This window comes from Peromyscus californicus, unplaced genomic scaffold (genome assembly GCF_007827085.1).
Source record: "Peromyscus californicus insignis strain IS unplaced genomic scaffold, ASM782708v3 Scaffold_8__1_contigs__length_139910024, whole genome shotgun sequence".
In the NCBI taxonomy this organism is placed as follows: domain Eukaryota; kingdom Metazoa; phylum Chordata; class Mammalia; order Rodentia; family Cricetidae; genus Peromyscus; species Peromyscus californicus.
The window spans coordinates 83,061,760-83,083,266 of NW_026294606.1; the positions used below are offsets into that span (position 1 = coordinate 83,061,760).

General features: G+C 48.2%; 1 protein-coding gene across 21 annotated transcripts in view; it reads right to left on the reverse strand.

Annotated features, from left to right (window-relative positions):
- The window catches only part of Pard3 (par-3 family cell polarity regulator), a 559,894-nt gene extending 539,169 nt beyond the window's left edge, over window positions 1-20,725 (reverse strand). For all 21 annotated transcript variants that reach the window (XM_052726921.1, XM_052726930.1, XM_052726931.1 and 18 more), the window contains exon 1: window positions 20,374-20,725. In XM_052726921.1, the coding sequence (XP_052582881.1) occupies window positions 20,374-20,493 (120 nt within the window). In that variant the 5' untranslated portion in view covers window positions 20,494-20,725. The remainder of the gene's footprint in view (window positions 1-20,373) is intronic.
- Window positions 20,726-21,507: the final 782 nt, after the last annotated feature.

Genomic DNA, 21,507 nt, shown 5'->3' on the forward strand with positions numbered 1-21,507 from the left:
CTATGGGCTGCCACAAGACTTGTCGCAGTACCACTCAGCTACCAACGAATCTGGAAATGACTCTGGCTATTAAAGATGCATGTGTTCTCAAAGGCAGCATCAACCAGCTCTGAGGCCTGAAATTCAGTGTGGGCACCCACCCACGTCCAAACCGTAACAGAATGGAATTCTCATTCAAACAACAAAACCCAATAAAGCAAATTGGAGAGTGTATTTGCTTAAGGAAAACACCACTTCCACGTTGCCTTTCACTTCTCTGCCGGCACTAATTTACCAATCGTCAGGTCCCTGAGGAGGCCTGTACAGTAATGGTGCTCGATAAACAAGGAGGAAGAAGATGCTGGCACCGTTCCACCGCCAATGGCACGGAGCGCCGCCTCGAAACCAAAGGAGTCTCCCCCTCGGCTACGGAGCCCTTCCTCATCCTGATTCCAATACCCTACTCACTACTACCAGTCAGCAGAATTCAGACACCACAGTGGCCAAAGCAAAGGAGAAGGGGGGATGAATCAGAGAGGGGGAAAAACATTCAGTGTTCTTTCAAATAAAGCAGGGTGAAAAGTGACAACAGAGTTAAGAAAAAAGAATGAAAAGGCTGGGAAGTTCTGTTGCAAAGTTCACACACACACACACACACACACACACACACACACACACACACACCCCTCCAGGAAATTCTAAGTATCTCAATATGAATGTTTTTTAAGATTTATGAGTCATACAAAAGCTGACTGCATTTCCGTAATCCACAGAGTTACACAACACAGTCAATGATTACCTCAGAGACACTGGAAAGCCTGTGACTATAAAATAAGCCCAAAGCCTATCAGCAGTGGGAAACAGCTTGGTTAAAGCATCCCTTTCATCCGAGCCCCCACCATACACTCACACACACTCACAGCGCACACAGGCACACGGACACACAGGCATGCACACACTAAGACGTGGACACATAGATGATATACACCTTTGGATCGTTAGAATCATAAAACAAAAAAAACAGCTCCACTTGGAGAAAACACCACAAGCCACAGCCACAGTCATAGTCACCCCACATGCACAGTCCTCTACTGAGGTGGGAAGGGTACAGTATGACTTTAGCAGCAGCTCAGCAAAGATGGCTAGTCACCACGGGGCCCAGAAAGCCGCGGTCTCAGCCAGTGCTGAGCTCTGCTTAAAGGTGAGTATACAGAAGCAAGGCTCCAGCCTCCTCGGGCAGAAAAGACGAAGGACCTGTGGAGGCGGGTCAGCACAGCCCCACGCCCTCTGGCACAATCTTGGGGCACCAACGACTAGACGATGCCTTCTCTAATTCTAGAGCTCACAGGCACCGAATGCTGTGGCTGGGCACGTGGGAACGCCTTGCTGTTCTTCCTGCCTCTACAGCTTTCGCTGTCTTTGACTTTTCTGGAGAGGCACGAACAAACATCCGTGCATCACAGACAGGGCACTGGCAACAGACCAAAGAAACGATTCCAACCAAGTCGAGATTGGTGAGCCACTGGGTTTATGGCGGTCACTTAAGGAGCACGGGTGGCTGAAAAGCAGCTGCATCACCAAAAAGCCCATCACGGCAGGAGTGACAACTCAGGGGAGCTGCCGCCCAGCACAGCTTACAGGTAATTCCTCAGGTGTCTCCCACCTCCGCCAGTTATTTACCGCTTCTAGAACTGTGGGCAGAGGCCTTGGGAATCTTAGAACTTTCCTCAGCTTCCTGACCCCCTTCCCCCTCCCTCCGGGAGGCTATGTTTCAATGTGGAGTGGGGATGGAGGTGACAGAATACAGAAAAGTCCACAGGCTTTGAACAATTATTTAAAAAAAAAAAGAGGGAAAGGAAAGGAGGAAGGAGGGAGGAAGAAAGAAAGGGTGGAGAAAAGATATAGCTTGCTGCTGGTATAATTAGCTAGTATTCATAAAAGCCCTAGGTCCAAGTCCCAGCACAAAAAAAAAAAAAAAAAAAAAAAAACAAATGTACAATGATGAATTAATGACTTAAGGACCAAGTTCAAGTCAAACATTCCTGCCAGGAATACAGCAGCACATATACCCCCATGAGCAACATGTTACTAACTCCATGCTGGACATGAAGCAGACCCCTTACTGTCCACTCAGGCTTAATTACAAGGAGCGCCTCAAACCTGGAGGACTGTTCCTTAATTACCACCTGCCTTAGTCACAAGCCAGCCCTGCAGTTCAGAACCTGACTCTACACGAACCGTGTCAGCCCTACGCTTCACAGTGATGAGTGGGTGCCACCAATACAACAGGCCAGGCGGTGCCGTCGGCAGACAGAGCTGCAGAACTCCACAGACGCTTGCTTCATGAGGGTACCTGCAAGGGTGAGCACCCCCAACACAGCGGGGTGGAGGAAGGACAGAGGGAGGGGACAGAACAAGCCAAATACAAGGGGAACTGGTGGAGGCTGTGCCCGCCTGGGAGACAAGTACAAAGGAAACTCTGGGCAATGCCAGATCGTGTGAACATCCCCCACCATTCACACAAGCACGTCTCAGACGGGCAGACTAGCGTCGCAGTTCTCAGCTATCCAGCGTTGCACGTGACCCTCCACGCACTGCCCACTAGTGCACGGACGAATCACTCCCAGGACCACTTCCCTCACGTGTGCAGGAACTTGAAGGGTACTGGAGATCGCTTACCTCCCAGGACACGGCCACAAATGGAGTCTCGAGTGGCTCGGCCACTTTGAACCTCTCAGAGAAAGATGCCACATAAACCTAAGCTGTTATTATCATTATCTCACTCTAGCATGTAGCCTGGGAAAGCTGTCAGGTGGCTGGCTCATGAAATATGTACACAGACTACTACTTATGTTGTTCAGCCTCAAACACACAGGACATATACTTTACAACCCTTGCCTAGATCAAAACAAGGGCAAGTTTAAAACATGACACACCTCAATTAAAAGGATGTTTGGTTCTATATTCAGTACACACACACACACACACACACACACACACACACACACACACACACTTACAGCAGGGTACAGACAGCTGCCGAAAGTAACTTGACACCTCTGATTTAGTCTGCACAGACCTGGTGACTGACTGAGTACATACAAGGGCAGTGTTGCTGTGCTGGCCTCCGGGTCTCAGTCTCAAAAGTGGCAGCTTCCTCATCCTGACTGGGAACTCCTTCTAGGATCCTGAGATACAGCCTAAGATGCCCAACAACAAACTGGGGACCTGCATGCTGCGCCACCTCACACAGTGCTCTGGTGAACAGTACCTGCCCAGTCCCACACTCAGGACACCCTACATACACTAGACATACACCCTAGACTCTGGCCTCTCCAGGCCAGGACACCCTCAAGTAATAGAGGTGGAGCAGAAGAAAAGCTCAGCTGAGCTCTGGTCAGAAGAGAATATCAGATCCCCGGGAGCTAGAGTCACAAGTAGTATATGACCTGTCTGTTGTAGATGCTAGGAACAGAACTCATGTCCTCTGGGGAGAGCAGTATGTGCTCTTAACTGCTGAGCCATCTCTCCAGGGCCCCAGTCCTAGTACATTCTTAAAGCTGCAGCAGATTTGAAGATACACCTCTCCACAGGTGTGCCGCAAACCCTGCAGTTCAGTGCAGGTCAGTGACTTTCTATGTCGGCACACCGTGGGCCAACAGAGGAAGAAGCTTAAGGGAAAGAGGGGCAGTCCAGACCCAGAGCTGTACTAGGAGCCCAGCTTGCCAATGCAAACAGGATACAAACAGGCTGGAGAGATGGCTCAGCAGTTAAAAGCACTTGCTGCCAAGCCCTATGACCTGGGTTTTATACCCAGAATGCACTTGGTAGGAGGAGAGAACCAACTCCTGCAAGTTGTCATCCAACGGCCAAATGTGTTGCCATGGCACTTGCATGTCCATACACATCCACACACACAGATAAGTGAATAAGTAAGTAAATGTTAAATCAATTAAATAGCAAGGCACAATGGGACATGCATTTAACCTCAGCACTGGGAGGCAGAGGCAGGAGGAATCCTAAATTGAAGCTGATCTACAAAGCAAATTCCAGAACAATCAGGACTACACAGGGAGATTCTGCATTAAGAAAAAGGAAGGGGGAGGGGAGGGGAGGGGAGGGAAGGGGAGGGGAGGGGAGGCAAGTCTACCAGTAGCCATGCTAACAGAAAGAACAGGGCCTTGATACAGACAGACCTTCTGAGGTCTTCTGAGGTTCACAGGTCCCTGTACTTTGGGGCAGGGCTAAGAAATGTCCTACGATACAGAGCACAAAACGATGTAAATGGAATGCTCTATGGCCAGCCAAAAGGTGTCTCTGGGCTTCTCTGTCATGCCCTGTCTAGCACACAGGTGTGCACTCAGAAACAACCATGAAAAGAAACTCTGACAAGAGAAGCACTTAGTCCAGCACTCAGGCCTTCTCCCCAGCTTCACCACAAAACAAACTGAGCTGTCCTGCGTCTGTCCACAAATCACAGACACCCAGAGGACCCAGGGAGACTGGCCACATAGCTCACGATTTCCCCCACCGGCCTCTCCTTTCCTGCTCTCTTTATTACCTCCTGAGCTGTCTCTTCTCAACATCTGGACCCAGCTCTAGGTAGCGGCGGCGTTACTAACCAGACCACACACCAGTAAGAGTTAATAGCTAGGGCTGCCTCGTACCACAGGTGGTAGAGTGCTTTCATGCACATGACCCTAGGTCCAACACCACACTGGGGGCAGGCACAGAAGGATCAGGAGGAATTCAAAGTCATCCTCAAACACACAGTGAGTTTGAGGTAGGTCTGGGCTACCCAAAGACTATGTCTCAAAAAAGACAACAAAAAGTAAACCTGTTGTGGGAATTCGCTCCTCCAGTGACTTTGTGGTATCTGGCCCTATAGAGGCGTGGGTATGTGACTACTTAAAGCTGAGGAGAGGGCTCTCTCTCTCTCTCTCTCTCTCTCTCTCTCTCTCTCTCTCTCTCTCTCTCTCTCTGTGATTAGAGACCAGGTGGCTGGTTCCATTAACACACACACACACCCCCTCGCGGGGCAGAATGGAGGATGACAGCTGTTAACTTTATCCTGCATCCATGAGTGTATTTCTCCCCATTTTATATCTTAATAAATCCTTGATATCCTTTAACAGACTCTCATGGATTCACTTAACATAAACCAAAAGAGTTCATAACCAGCGGCTTTCGGGACAGCTCAGTGGGTAAAGGTGCCTGTCACCAGAAATGATGACCCGGATTGGATCCCCAGGACCCACATGGTGAAAAGAGAGAACTGACTCTCATAAGTTGTCCTCTGATCTTCAAACATGTACAAATGAGTGCGTGTGCGTGCACACACTCATACTAAATAAATACTTTTAAAGAATTCATAATTAAAACCAAAGGCGTATATAATACATGTGCTATCAACTGTTTGCACAAAAGAGAACCAGCAAACTGACCAGGCAGAAAAATATAATGACTTGGAAAGTCAGGTAGGAAGGACAATGTACTGTGGGCAACTGCCACAGAAGACCAGCCCTTGAGCTGACATTTCCCACTGGTGCACTAGACAATCCAACACCCAGTGAAAGGCAGCTTAGACTCCACATCCCAATGTCCAATCACCTGAGAGATCATCTGCAGACCGGCACAGGCCAGCCACTCTTTATCCTGGTTGTACAGGAACCTTCATGAGCTTTGCAGAAATGTTGGCATCCAGTCCCGACTCAGAGATCAGGTTCCTTTGCTGTGTACAGTACAGGCATCAGTCTTTAAAATCTTCTCAAGTGTTCCTGCAGTGCAGTGGTTGAGTTCTAACTGTTCCAGCACCACTTGCTAATCTACGTAAAATGCAGACTCTGAAACAGAGGGTCAAGATGCTGTATTTCTAACCGATGTGACTTCTGCTGGCCCAGGGTCCCTAGCTAAGCAGCTGATCCTCAGCAGTAAATGTGTACTTATCCCTGAACCCCTACCCTAAGTCATTCAAGCAAACTTACAACAGATGAGAACATGCTCTCCTGAGCAATTCCTGTAGAATTGTAATAACCTACAGTATGTGACCACACAGTGTGTCCTGTGCAGGGAGAGAGTCATAGTACAAACTCTATAGCATCAGAGCTGCGCAGGAGAGAACCGACATGCGTCACTGTGCAGTCCATGAGTCCAACATTCCTCGCTGGGGAAGTCAGCATTTCATCACCAGCAACCCTCTCTGGGGTGAACATGCACACAAGTAAGGCACTCAGCCATAGCATGCACCACCATCACCACCCAACGCCTGGGAATGACCACAATCATCACTGCTTCCTGGCATCTCTACAGGGTCTCCTCCGCGACCTCTCTGAAATGCCCTTGAAATAAATGTGACCCAAGAAAGTATGATGAGTACCCCTGTGAAAAGCCCTTTCTCAACAAACTCCCCAAGTTGATAGGCAAGTTACTCATGCCCCAGTACAGCACTCTGGTGAGAGCTTTCCACCATCACTCTGACCTAAGGATCTTTGTGACGTCAAGAGCAAAGATTGGGTAGTAACATCAACACCCTGAGTCCATGAAAGCAGCTTTCCTGTAATGGGAGGAAGGCGCCATAACCACTCTTCTCAAAGCAGATTTCAATCTGGCTAAAATTCTTCCAGGTTGCCTTTCAAATTTTCCTTCTCTTGTCTCATCTGGCCCAGAGCTCACTATCTAGATTAGGCTGGCCTAACACTTGGAGTAATCCCCCTGCCTCTGCCTCCCAAATGCTAAGACAAGCATGTACCACCAAGCCCATCTTCTACCATTGCGTCTATCAAATATGTGGATGTTCTAGAATGTTTCTGAAAGCACTCTTCACCGTTTTATCAACAAAGCACAAAAACAAAGAAGCCCAGAAATATGTAAACTCCATCTGCGATTTAAATAGAAAGCTAAAGCTTCACATTTCAGTGTACTTCCTGTGCAGCAATGTTTACAAACAAATGCTGAAAGGGGGAGTGAAAATAACATTGCCCAACTCAGCAGCTTTATTATTCTAATCACTGCTTAGCAACTTCCTAAGTGCACGTGAGGACAGAAGGACGCGCTATTTTAATTAATACAGCCTCGAAGGTCCAGAGGCAGGAGCCAATACTGTGCTCCAGAGTGGAGAGATGGGAAGAGAAGGTCCTCTTGAACACAAAGCCATGTGCCCATGGTGGTGTAAGTCTACTCTAACAACACCTCCTGCTCTACCCAAAACTCACCACGCCCTCAAGACACCACTCCCTATTTCTCATACGATAAATAGGTCAATTCTTGGGTGAAGTCAAGAGGTGATTGACAATGGGAGCCCTTAGCTGAACTAAGTATTACGAGGTGTGTCGATCAATCTGCCAGCCCTTACAACTACTGTACAAGCAAAAGATGTTCTGTGTTCCCATGCGCTGATGTGGCTGTTCAAAATCACCATCTTGAGGTTCACGGAAGCGTAAGAAAGGGTTATGGGCACAGAGGTGATAGAAGCCTATATAATCAAGGCTCAGAGCGGTCACACAATGTCTCCTTTCCATTTCAGTTCCAGCACAGGTGGTTTCTAGCCCCCGGAGCAGTCTCAGAACTAATTAGTTAAGGAATCCGGCAGATCTTTAGAAGCTTCGTGCATGTCACAAACAAATTACACTCACAGTTTCTACTCCTATCCTTCCCAAGTTTCAAAGGATTTTAAGTGAAAATACAGAGTTGATGCCTTTCAAAATGTTGGAAGAGACAAGCTCGGCTGGTAGATGCCTGCACAGCACTACCAAGGCCCTGCACTCCAGTCCCAGCATACTGTAAACCGGGCGTGGGAGCAATCCAAGTGCTGAGGAGCTCCGGGCAAGAAGACCAGAAAGTCAGTCACACTCAGCTACACAGGCACTGCGAGGCCAGCCTGGGCTTTATGATATATTAAAAATATCAAATAAAGAAATAAATTGAATATAGTTAATAAATGTATGCTGATGAACTTTTATCAAATTGACATAAACTACAGTCACCTGGGAATAGGAACTACCTCCATCAGATTAGCTTGTGGGCATGTCTGTGGGGCACTTTCTTGATTAATGACTGATGTGAGAGGGCCCAGCCCTTTTGTGGGCGGTGCCTCCCCAGGCAGGTGGTCCTGTATTGTGTAAGAAAACAAGTTGAGCAAGCCATGGAGAAGCTGGTAAGCCACGCTCCTCTGTGGTCTGCGCTTCAGCTCCTGCCTCTGAATGAGCCACAGGCCTAGAGACCCCTTCCCTCTGCAAACCTTCACAGACCCTGCCGCTGACCCTACCAGGTCCCAGGGACTGGACTGCCCATGGCCTGAGTGAGCTCATAAGCTGAGTGAACCCTGACCTTGTCCCTCCCCACTCTGTCCCAGGGCCTGCCAGCAGTGAGTGGCCCTGGAGCAGAAGGAGCTAGAGGCTGTCAATGTTCCTGACGTCTCTAGAGTCTCAAAGATGAAGCACCTGGGGAAAGCTTACCACACCTTCTCCAGGTGAACTCCTAATGTGCTTCTTGTGATGAGGGACTGTAACCTGAAAACTGACAATAAACCCCTTGCTGGTTTTGTTTTTTGTTTGTTCTTGGTCAGCGTTTTATCACAGAAGGCTACCTTGGACAAAATACTGGTCCTTTCACACAGCAGTATGGCAGCTTTCTGCTGTAGAAAGTAGCAAGGATTAAATGGAAACCCCAGCACGGGGCCAGGAGTGTAACTCAGGGTAGAGCAGGCACCACACGGAAGTGCACAGGCCACTGCGCTCTACCCACGGCTGCTCGTGCAAAAAACGAAACAGAAGCCAGGTAGGATCAAGGAGCAGGATAATCGTCTCTGATCTGTTGTCTCTGTACATTGTGGGGCCTAGAACTGTTTTTCTCCTTTTCCGATGATTTATACACCAAACTTGAATTTCTATAAAACGCCTGGAAGAAAAAGTGACTCTTTAGCAGACCATCTTGAAAAACAACACTTGACATAATAAATCAAATAAAAATGGAGCTGATTGATAAACTAGCCACTAAAAGTGGGTCTAGCCAATAAGTAAAACCTGAGGTGGGAGAAAAAGATTCAAGCTATTGAATAGGACTAAGAGTCTCGTACACAGTGAGGAGACAATACGTAATCACTTCCTCTTCAAGAAAGCCCAAGAAGGAAAGTTGGTGGTGGCGCACGCCTTTAATCCCAGCACTCGGGAGGCAGAGGCAGGCGGATCTCTGTGAGTTTGAGGCCAGCCTGGGCTACAGAGCGAGATCCAGGAAAGGCGCAAAGCTACACAGAGAAACCATGTCTGGAAAAAAAAAAAAAAAAAAAAAGAAAGCCCAAGAAAGACAGCCTCCCCAGGCACAGAGGGGAAAACAGGCTCACAAATGGAAACTTCCTCTATGAACAGCTCTGGAGCCTCCAGCTGACCAGTGAGATGCGAACGTCTCTTAGAATAATTTTATAGGAAAGGCTGCTTACCTAACCCACCCGACTGTCCAGACCCAGGGCTGTTCTAACCAGGGTGAGAAAAAACAGAAGGCTATGTGAGCGGTCCTTAGCAGAACTGAGCAACGGTTACAGGTGACAGAACTCCGTCAACTCACAGGGCCTGCACCCTCTCTCTGTTTTGGATACAGCTTTAGGAGTCACCGGACTAGTGTGGTACTGGGTTCAATGCCCAAAACACATTCTAACAACGACAACAAAAGTCATTCTCTTTGATCCCTGGCAACAAGCCAATAAGATTGGGAACATTAAACACCCAAGATCATCCTCCATTCTTTGTCACTCTGACATGTCCGTTGCTTAACAAGGAAAACATCTCCTGCTAGACTTTCCAGTTGCAGCTACCTGAAACTGGATGTGTTTCTGCAGACATCTGGGTTGTCATCAGTAGATCATAAAACACGAACAATAAAACTAACATCACAGAATGCTTAGCGGTTAATTAGCATTCCAAGTTTCCCCGAAAAAAAATTAAAAACCTTTTAGGATGTGCCTTCTTAATTAAATGAGTTCTTCAAGACTTGAATACTGGATGGCCCAGCTTCCGGGTCCAACTGTTTCGACGGTGAGCAGACCACACGATGCACTCTCACAATGGAGGCTCTGGATTTTTCTGGAACTTCAACCAAGAGGTGAAGATCCCAAATCCTGCATCTAGCATCAGTGGATTTGGTGCTTAGTCACATTCTGCACGATGCTCCACCAGGAGCCCGTATCCTGCCCTCTCTGACTGTCCTCTGGGCTGTAAGAGAACTCTTAGCTGAAGGATAACCTGCCGAGCAGGAATCTGCTCGCCATCACTCACAATGACACTGCACACTGGGTTTCAGAATTATAAATTATACATCTGAAATGCCTTTGTAGTATAAGAAAATGTTTCCTGGAAAAGAACTTACATTAAAAAGTAGGTTTAATATTGGGCTTAGAGCCGGGCGGTGGTGGCGCACGCCTTTAATCCCAGCACTCGGGAGGCAGAGCCAGGCGGATCTCTGTGAGTTCGAGGCCAGCCTGGACTACCAAGTGAGTTCCAGGAAAAGGCGCAAAGCTACACAGAGAAACCCTGTCTTGAAAAACCAAAAAAAAAAAAAAAAAAAAAAAAAAAAAAAAAAAAAAATGGGCTTAGAAAAGAAAATTAAAACACACACATGCAAGAGTTGCCAATTTCCACGTATTTTAAACATTAAAAAGTAAGACACAAAGCCTATGCTTATATCAACGGCCTACACCAGACCAGCGCCTTCTGCTTCGTTGGTGTTCATCTGTGAATACCTCCACGTTTTGGTGAGCTGGCCATTTTCGTTTTGCAAGATGAACAGTGAGTTATTCTGTTAGGTACACAGAAACATTCATTTTCCGTGTAGGCAATCTTAAAAGGGCCTTTTCGAAACCACAATACCTATAATACACACTAGTTTTCTACTCTAAAAAGATGCAAAACACATACAAGCAGAAACATCACACAGGCCCAAGACTCAGCTCTGCGATATCTGAATATAGAACACAAAGAGTGAGAGAGCCTACAGCTCGGACACCGCTAGACTACTTACAGCTACAGACATGAAAATGCTGCCTCCGTATATGCATGCACATAGGGACACATACAGCGTCCTTTTAGCACCAGGTCATAGCAATTATTAGTTAAAACTCAGGAAGGGAACAGTCTGAGGAAACCATCTCTGAGCATGTGACTCATCTTCGAAGACACATACCTGAAACAGTGAGTTCTGAGGACACCCTAAGCTGGATTTACCCTGACTCCCACCAGCATGTGTCCACGAGGGCAACAAGGGAGGCACAGACTTAGCACACAGGTGAGTGAAAGGGGATCCAGTACCCTCCCTGTCTGTTCCCTGGCAAAGCCCGTGAGGGTCACACTTGCCTGCTAATCCAGCAGCATGCCGGCCAGCCCTGCAGACCAGAAATGCTGGTGGTGCTCAAGGGTTGAAACTGGAGCTGCCCGGCCCTCAGATACGGTGAGATGAGCAGGAGAGGGGAGCGCCACTGAGAGCCAAAAGCAAACACGTAAATCGCTTCCTTTAGGTATCTTTGCAACATCCCAGTCAACCTCCATTCAGCAAAGACAGTTGGGGAGCTGGGGAGCAGGGCTGAGGGAATGGGTTAACAGCTGAGAAGCCTTCCAAGGGGGTATGGCGACAAGGTGTACGGGATGCAGAGGTTCATCGAGTAAGAGCTTCCCAGGCAGATAGCATGATAGACTACACTGGCCCAAGAAAGCAGGGTTAATTTAGTGCATCGTATTCTAAATCTCTAAAAATCATTCTCAATTGGGGTATTTGGTTATCTCTGACACACAAAGACATGTTTATGGGACTCTCAGAACTATAAAATACCTAAAAATGGAATCTTATTCATAGTGGCTTATGTAATCTATTTTTAACATCTTTATTGAGATATAATCATAAACCATAAAATTCACCCATTTAAAGGATACAATTGGGGTTAGAAAGATAGTGCACTCAGTTAAGGCTTACACAAGCATGAGGCCCTCAGTCCCTTCCCTCACCCCCGTGTGAGAGCATGGCTTGATGACACACACCTGTAATCAGGAGGCCCCCTGAGCTCACCAGCTTCCCAGTGTAGCCAAGTCAGTGAGCTCCTGGTTCATCTAGGGACTGTGTCTCAAAAAACAAGTGGAGTACAGCTGAAGACACTCTATACCAACCTCTGCACCACACACAACACACACACACAGTTCACAATTAATAATTTTTAGTATATAGTTGTATGACCATTATAATCATTCAGACTATTTAATCACTCATAAAAGGAATAACCAGGACACAGAGATGGCTCTGTGGTTAAGAGAATTTGCAGCTCTTTCTAGAGGACCCAAGTTTGGGTCCTAGAATCCATAACTAGCACCTTACAACTGCCTGTAACTCTAGCTCCAGGCAACCCAAAGCCCTTTCCTGGCCCCCATGAGTACCTGCACACCCATGGCATACATACATACACACACACACACACACAAAAAAAAAAAAATCTTGGGGCTGCAGAGATGGCTGAGTGGTTAAGAGCACTAACTGCTCTTGCAGAGGACCTGGGTTCAGTTCTCAGAATTTATACTGTAGCTCACAACCATTTGTAACTCCAATTCCAAGGGATCCAACACATACATGGTATATATACATACATACAGGTAAAACACCCATACACATAAAATACATTAATCTTAAAAAATTAACAAAAATAATTAAATAAAGGTCTTTTTTTTTAATGAGTCAATTCTGAGTCACTCTGCATCCTCCTTGCCCCTAGCCAAATGGTTTGAGCATCTATCAGCTGGTCAACACAGGGACTATGTGGTGTCATTATGAATTATGCTGCGATGAACATTTATATCTAAGCTTTTAGATAAATGTTTCATTTCTCTTACCTGCATATTAAAGAATTTAAGAAAAAAAACGATATTGTAGGAGATCTGGATGTAAAGCTTTAAGTTTTATTCATAAGTACCAATACTGACAGAGATCAGAGAAGAAGCAAGAGTGTGGGTTTTGTTAGTTTTGTTTTGACACAGTCTCATGTAGCTGGGAGAGGCCTTGAACTTGCTATGTTGAACTTCCAGCTGACCCCCCGCCCCGGGCCCCCAACTCTAAAGTGAAGGAATTACATGTGTGCCTCTCCAAATCAGTTCTATGCAGCAACGGAGACCGAACCTAGCTGCTCTTGTGTAGGCTGGGTAAGCAGTCATGCAAACAAGCTGAACCTTGAGCACGAGAGTACTACTTAATGGGGTAAATCACCACAGATGTAAGGCGAGACATAAGGAAGCACAGCCCCCACGGAAGAAACACATCTTCACATAATCTTTCCAAAGTTCTTAAAGCAAAAATAGCAACAGAAGAAAGACATCAGACAGCTTCCTCCTTTAGTCACTAAACACTAAATTTCTTTTCATTACAATTTGACTCTCCAAGGCTGGGCACAGTGAGGCAGGCCTTTAATCCCAGCACTTGGAAGACAGAGGGGTGGGGAGAGCTCTGTGTGGTCAAGGTCAAGGTGGTCTACATATTGAGTTCCAAGGCAGCCAGAGAGACCCTATCAAAAAAGAAAGAAAGAAAAGAAAAGAAAGGAAAGGAAAGGAAAGGAAGGAAGGAAGGAAGGAAGGAAAGAAGAAAGAAAGAAAGAAAGAAAGAAAGAGAGAGAGAGAGAGAGAAAGAAAGAAAGAAAGAAAGAAAGAAAGAAAGAAAGAAAGAAAGAAAGGAAAGAAGGAAGAGGAGGGGAGGGGAGGGGAGGGGGAGAGATGGAGGGAGGGAGAGAAAGAAAGAGGGAGGGAGGGAGGGAGAGAGAGAGAGAGGAAAGAAGGAATGCAGGAAGGATAGATGGATTTGGCAGCAAGGCTCTGTGGTACACATATGTAACCAAAGGAGATGACCACCAGTTTGAGGCACCCTGAGCTGCAGAGTAAAACAGGGACTCAAAAATCACAAACAAACAAGCAAACAACAAAAAGAATTAATATCCTATTTTTCTGTGTCAAACAGAAAAGGCACCAAAAAGATTTAGCTCTACTGCTATTGACCTAGGTCTAGATAGGAATGTAGAATTGTTGGCTACAGAGAAGGGAGGATGCTGTGTGTGCCTAAAATGCCAACTCCACCCAGTGGAAAATAACCTATGGAAAGAACCTACTGGCCTAATTTTCCCCCATTCTTTCTAATCCTGAAAAGAGAAAATGTGTGTGTGTGAGAGAGAGACAGAGACAGAGACAGAGACAGAGACAGAGACACACACACACACACAGAGAGAGAGAGAGAGAGAGAGAGAGAGATCTGTTGAATGTGTGCTGTCACAAGCATGCATCCAATGCCACAGGAAGGTAAGAACCTCCCGGGACAGATGGAGGATCCATCTGCAGGTTAATGGTCCATGTAGGACTTTAAGCATTACCTCCAATGAGAAATTCATCCATGAGGATAATTAAGCCAAGCAGTGCTTCTCCTCAGCCACATTCATCCAGTGAATCTCAAATCCTAAACACTTATGTTCACTTCTGGCCCAGCCCCAAGGATTCCCACTGAAAGGGATGGAGGCACTAGACTGAGCCTAAGTATAGTCAAGGCCAGATTCCCACACTGCTTTGGCCACATGCCTTGAACCTGACCAGTGCAAACTCCAGGACTAAGCTCTGCTTGGTCTCACAGACAGACTGAACTTCTTGAAAATAGCTGGCACGACAGAGAATCTTCCAGGTTGTCCAAACCCTCTCAGTCTTAGTTCTGACTGCACGCTATACATGCTACATGACACACAAGCCGTAAGGTCCTTCTAACTAGCAAGTAGGAGTCAGTATCTTCTCAGAAGGGCCCTTCCCATGCGGTATGTGTGTGATGTGTTTATTCTCAACTCTATTCACTCATCCTTTACGATGGCCATGTGGCAGACATTTGCTGAACCAGTGAGACTGAAGAGAGGGGCTTGCATCTCACCTGGAAGAGAATCACAGCCTCATTCTACATCCCTTGAGTCCTACAAAGTACAAGAGCTACAGGAAGTCCTCAGGAGAAGCACAGAGAAAAGAGGGCCTCAAACAGCCAAGTACACACAACCCACTCCCAGAGAGGGTGAGCCTGAGCTGAGGGCCAAAGGAAGCCTGCAAAGAGGGAACAAGCCTTCTGGGAAGAAGCAGCAGGAAAGAGCAGAGCGGAGGCTGCAAAGTGCAGGGAAGTCTGAGGGGCTGGAACGTGGGGTATGGAGTCTAGAGAAGACTGCCCAAGAACGCAACAGGTCACTAGAGACGCTTGGACCTCTGAGACAGGAGGACACTGAGAGCTGCATTTTGAAACAAGCCTTTTAACTATGTTTCTTTTTCTTCTTTAGAAGACAGAAAATGTTGCAAATAATAAAATACTTTATACTTCACTTTTTTCTTATTCTTGCCGATATCTTCTCGATCACTGCTATAATGTAACTTCCATCAAGCTTCCAATAAGTTTGCAACTGTGTGGTAAAATGTCACCCATTCACTCACACACACACACACACACACACACACACACACACACACACACAGCATACCAACTACCAGGCATTTCATAAAAACTGATTCATAAGTTTAGTAATTAACAATATCCCAAAAGAAAGTCTTTTTTTTAAATTCCTGTCTATAAGTTGTTTTATTGACTTATTTTTTTGTTCTTTGAGACACTTACTGACTGGCCTGGATCTTGTGGCCAATCCTCCTGCCTCTCGCCCTCCCAGCACTTGAACTGCAGGTTTGTGGGTATTTCCCACCCACATCCCCTCCTCTTTAAATTGTATTTAAACAACGAATTGCTGCTAAGTCACCCTTAAGAGACTGGTTTAAGAAGCAGAGGCCCAGCCAGGTCGTCTGAAACACTTAGAGCAGCCTTGGCATCCTCTGCTCCCTGGACTTACTGAATCAATCTGCTCTTTTGATCGTACCATTGCATAAGCAGGTTTTAAGTCAACCAACTCCTCAATTAAATTACACTCAAAGCAAAAGAAAGAAAAGCCAAGCAGAAACTATGGAAGAGAGAAAAGCTGAGCATGTTCTGCAGATGAAATGCATCTGATTTAATCTTTACTGAGCAGCTTCCACAGACTAGATCGAGTCCAGAATAATTCAAATTCATCATGTCCAACACACACTTTACTCCTGCTAGCAAGATGAGGAAACTGATCATTAGCTCACCCAAGGTTAAACAGCTAATACAGCCAGGTTCCCAACATCTTCTCCGGAGACAGGGCTCTAAGGAGAAGGGAGGTGACCCAAGGGGTTCCAGCCCCCCATTCTCATCTTGTCTGCAATTCCTTCTCCTGTCTACAGAAGCTTTTCTTGCCAACTAAGCCAGGCTCATCCAATCAATTACTTCTCCTGTTTTTTCTGTTAACAAACCACATGACATCCCAGTCTCTCCCTGGCATTTCCTGTCCTCCACGGCCTGATCCTAACATAGGCCCTCCAAAACCCCAATATTCCTACAGTGCATCCCATCATACTTTTAGAATGGCAATATGCTCTCCAGGTTCATACACCATGACTCCACTGCAGACCTGCAGATCCAGAACTCTCCCACTGCAAAGCAGGTGCTTTCTGAGGCCACTCAGCTACTCAGTTAGAAAGTAAGGCCCTAAACATGGCTAGCCATCCCTCCTGTAATTTGTATACTACAAACCCTAATGACTACAAGATACCCACCACCCCCCACTGCATAAAGGTGGCTCTTTCTATGAAGTCCAGAGCACAACATTTAGTACACAGCTTTCCTTCAATAAAACCCATGCTTAAAGCTAAGGGTCTATGCGTACCAGAAATGGTAAGGCTCTGAGCACACAAAGAGACACAAATGGCCCTCCAACTGGACACACTCAGTAGAAGCATCCACATAAGCTGGTTGTCAATATCTAGCACAGTATCTACTCAAACAGGGCCTTGATGATGGAGGGTAAATGAAGAAAGGCATCCATTTTTAACCCATCACCATTCCTGACTACAAAAATGTTTTTACACTAGTGTAAAAATATAGATTACAGCTGGGTGGTGGTGGCTCATGCCTTTTAATCACAGCAGCACTCAGGAGACAGAAGCAGGTAGATCTCTTGTGAGTTTGAGGACAGCCTGGTATACAGAGTGAGTTCCAGGACAGTCAGAGCTGTTACGTAGAGAAACCTTGTCTTGAAAGACAGACAGACAGACAGCTCGATGAGAGAGAGAGAAAGAGAGAGAGAGAGAGAGAGGAGAGAGAGAGAGATTGCTTAAGACTAAGGGTAAGCTGTCTAACACTAGCTTCTTAAGGACATTTCTGGTGCTAAGACATGGCGTTTTCCTGGCCAGAAATTGATTTGTTCAACCTACAGAGAAAACAGCTCAAATAACACAAACAGAATGCCAGAAAATTCGCCCCACCATACCACAAAGGGCTTAGCGCACAGAAAACTTGGCTGGATTTTTCTTTTCCAGCTCTTTTCCTTCTTTTTCCTTCTGCTTCATGGGTTTTCATACATTGAACATGCTCTGCCTGCCCACATTTTTCCCCAGCAGGTGAGAGCTCATCATGTCTCATGCCACCTAGCAACCTAAGCAAGATTCTCCCACTACCTGGCTACCCAGTTCTTCATACAGGATCTATCCTGTCTTATTAAGCAGAAGAAAGAAGAGAAGTTGCAACACTAACAGTGTTGATGTGTATGTTCCCTGATGACCTTATATAGGATGGGAGAAGTGTGAGAGGCCAAAGAGTACTCTCAGTCATTACCTAACCTTCCAAGAGGAAAAGCAACCAATGGATAAAGTCGCTTTTAAGTTAATCTGTTTATTTTAAATGTGTCAGTGTTTTGTCTGCTTGTGTGGGTACCACATTCATGTAGTGCTTGCTGAGACCAGAAAGGCATTAGACCCCCTGGGGGACTGGACATGGTTGTGAGCCACCATGAGGGTGCTGAGAATCCAACCCAGGTCCTCTTAAGAGCAGCCAGTGTGCTTAGCTGCTGAGCCAGCCCTTGTTTGGTTGGTTTGGGTTTTTGGTTTGTTTGGGGATTTTTTTTTTGAGGCAGGGTCTCACTATGTAGCCTTGGGTGGCCTGAAGCTCACTCAAGCTCACTCTATAGATGAGGCTGGCCTTGAATTCACAGAAACTGACCTGCCTCTGCCTCCAAGTTCTGGGATAATGCTATGTGTCACCAAGCCTAACCCTTTGAACATTTACAAGTCAACTTGTGAGCCAATGGTTAAATTCTGAATGCTGAAAATCTAGGAGGGAGGGGGGCTTTGTATCCCTGCCTGGCCTTGAATTCCAGGTTGAGTAAGACTCTGTCTTAAAAAAAAAGAGAGAGAGAAAATGCAGAGAGACTGAGAAAGACACCCAACAACGAGCTCTGATCTCTAAACACACACACACACACCACCTCCTCAATTGAGCACTTTGGAAACCAGTGAATCATCCTTGACTCTCTTATCTCTAGCAATCCCTCTCCCTTCCTTTCTCCCACCTGGCCATCTCACAATTACTAGTTACTCACAGCTCCTGCTCTTTCTATGACCTCTTCCTCACCCCTGTTCCTTCACTATGGGACAGCCACTGCTGATAGTGAAGAACAGGCCACGTCTATCAACAAGGGCACTCAGCTTCATCCATCCAACATCCCAGAGACATCTTCCTCCCACGGCACAGACAAGCCACACCACAGCCGTCCTTACCTGAGGAATCACAGGAATCTTGGTTTAGATTTTCACAGTCCATCTTCTACAAGGAAGCCTATTGGACCCTTAAATGCCTAGCCCCACAACACAATACGTGCTTAATTTGACCTTGGATAGTAAATGCTTAATTTCTACAGAAAAAATTAATAATTCTGCCAGTCAAACAGCTACCTGTGTATTCCCTCAACAGGCAACTTGACCATTGCCCAGGTTGTGCAAGATGAAACATGGCTAGTTTTACAAACAAAATCAGCCAAGCAGAGGCCAACAGCATCATGCCTTCTGCTCTGGAACTAAGCATACTTCTATGCACTATATGTTACTGCCATTTTTCTTTTCTTTTTTTCCCACAGCTAACAATGTTGGTTTGCAGAGTACAAAGACAATCTGATTATTCCCTTACAACATTAAATTGCCAACTAACTGTCAATCAGAAATGATGCTTACAACACTTCAGTGTGAAGTTACAGAGGATTTCCCCTCTTGTCAGCTTTACAAGATAAACAGGTGCCCAATTTCCACAAACGCTGTTTGATTTTCAACGAATTCGACCAACTGGAAGAACACTTACAGCTGTCGAACTCAGCATCTCCTATCCCTGTATCGGGTTCCTAACCATCCCCCAAAGTTTCCTTAAAGGGGCAATTTTGTTATTTTTCCAACAGAGTAAAAGAAAGTAAAACAAAGGTGTAACCACTTTGCCCTTTCTTAATTTCAGAGAAAAATGGAGGGTGGCCCATGAGCATTCGGCGACTTAGGCAAACAAAGCCACCTTCCCCCTCTCGCTTGTTCTGAAGTCACAGAAGGCAGGCCACTCCACTACTGAACAGACAACAGACGGGAAATACCAAAGGGAACACATTCCACTCTCGTACAAAGGAAATATCCTCAGGTGCTAGAGCGAAAACTTCAGCGTGGGCTGTTGTCAAACACAGAGGGTAGTACAATCTAACAAAACGCCCTTCCACTTCTGCCCCATTATGGAGGAATGCGGTTTAAGGGAGACAATGTTACTACTCCAGCAGGAAAACAGAGAAGGGACGCTCCTCCGACCCCAGGCCCTGGGCAGCCCCGGCTCCGCACCCGAGCACATCCAGCGAGGTAAGGGTGGCGGTCGGGAGGGAGCTTGGACTCCAGAAGCGAGTCCAGGCTGAGGTGTTTCAAGGAACCGAACACGGGAGCCACTCCATCGCCCCCACTGGAGCCCACTGACCGGGCCGACCCAACCAGAGCTGCCTGCGTGACCCGGAGATCCCGCAAGAACACAGAAGGTCCACGGCCCGGCTGCGGCTCCCGCGTCTACGGGATCACCCAACTCTTTCCACACCCCCCAAAGTTCCGTGGCCAACCCGGGGCGGCAGGCCTGCCTGCTCGGGGAGAGGCCTGGAGCTGGATTGCCAGGGCCCGCGGTCGGCCGGGCAGAGGCGCCCCGCCAGGCTACGCCGCGCCTCCCGCGTGCCGCACTCTGCCTCGCCCGGTGCCGGCTCCGGGAGCCGGGCCGCCCACTCCTGAGCCCGGAGGACCCAGGCAGTGTCCAGGGACTGTGCGGGTGGCGATCGCGGCCCAGCCCGAGCGCGCCGAGAACTTTGCGGCCGCAGGTCCGGGCCGGGGGCTCCGACGAGGCCGCCCGGCTGCCGCACTTTCCCTTTCCCCGCCTCCCGGTCTCCCTCCTCCGTCTCCAGGAAGCGCCATATTGATCCCCGCGCCTTCCCCGTCCGCTCCCCGCCGCGCGCCCCAGGCCACTCACCTTGGCCACGGCCTTCCGGTAGCGGGTCACCGCCTGCTGGATGAGGCTGAAAACTTTCATGCGGCCGTCTCCGCACGGCACGACCACCCGGGTCCTCCCGAAGCACACGGTCACTTTCATGCCGCCGTCCCTCGCTGTCCGTGGCCGGAGCGGCGCTGGGCCGGGAGACTGTACGCAGGGCGCGGTGGGGCCGCTGCGCCGGCGCGCCGGCGGCTAGGGGCGCGAGCAGGCGGCGGCACGGAGCCGCCAGGCTACCATGTCCAGCCCGGCCGCCTTCGCCTGGCCTCGCCTGTCCCCGGCCTGGGCGCCTGCAGCCTCCGGCCACCTGTTCGGCGTCTTGGCGTCTTGGCGCGCTCGGCGGCGGCCCGGGGCCGTGTGGCGCTCGCGCTCAGTCGGGACTCCGAGGAGGGGACCGCGAGGCAGGGAGGAGGAGCAGCGGCGGGCCGGGCGCACAGCACCGCGCGCAGGCGGCAGGAGGAGGCGCAGGGCGGGGCGCCCGGGAGGCCTCCGCCGCTGCCCGAGCGACCGCTTGGTTCACCGCGCGGCGATGCGCATCGCAGCCCGCGGCGCTGGGCTAGGGGCCGGCGCTGGGCAGGGCGCGTCCTCCTCCAGCCCACTTGCTGGCGAGCTGCGGCGCGAGGCCCACTCAGGGACGTCCCACCCACGCCCCCAGGGGCTCCCCCGAAGTCCCCTCCCTTTCTTTGTGACTTTTAATCCCCTTCCTGGGAGAAAGCAGTTTAGGCTGGGGACGCCCCTAAGAGCCCAGCAGCCACCCGGGTCGCCCCGGGGAAGATAGGGAACCAACCGACTGCGGACGAACCTCCAGGCCAAATGTCTTTCTGTCCGCAGCCAGGCAGGCTTTCTGTCCTAAGTGCCTGGCTCCGGTGCAAGGCCGGGCGGCGCTGTTCTGTAGCAGAGATTAATTGGCTGCTCCCAAGAGAGGTTGGAGACGCTTGGACGCCCTGGTACTTCCTCTTGAGGCCACTATTTACCTTAAAGTTTCTTGGTGACCCACTTGTTTAAATAAGTAGGACTTAAAAGCCGCAGTTCAAATACATTTGCTTCTTGAAAATTCTTCAATGCAAGCAGCTTAACACAGCTCTCTGAAAAATACAGTCCGAATGCTCAGAGAGG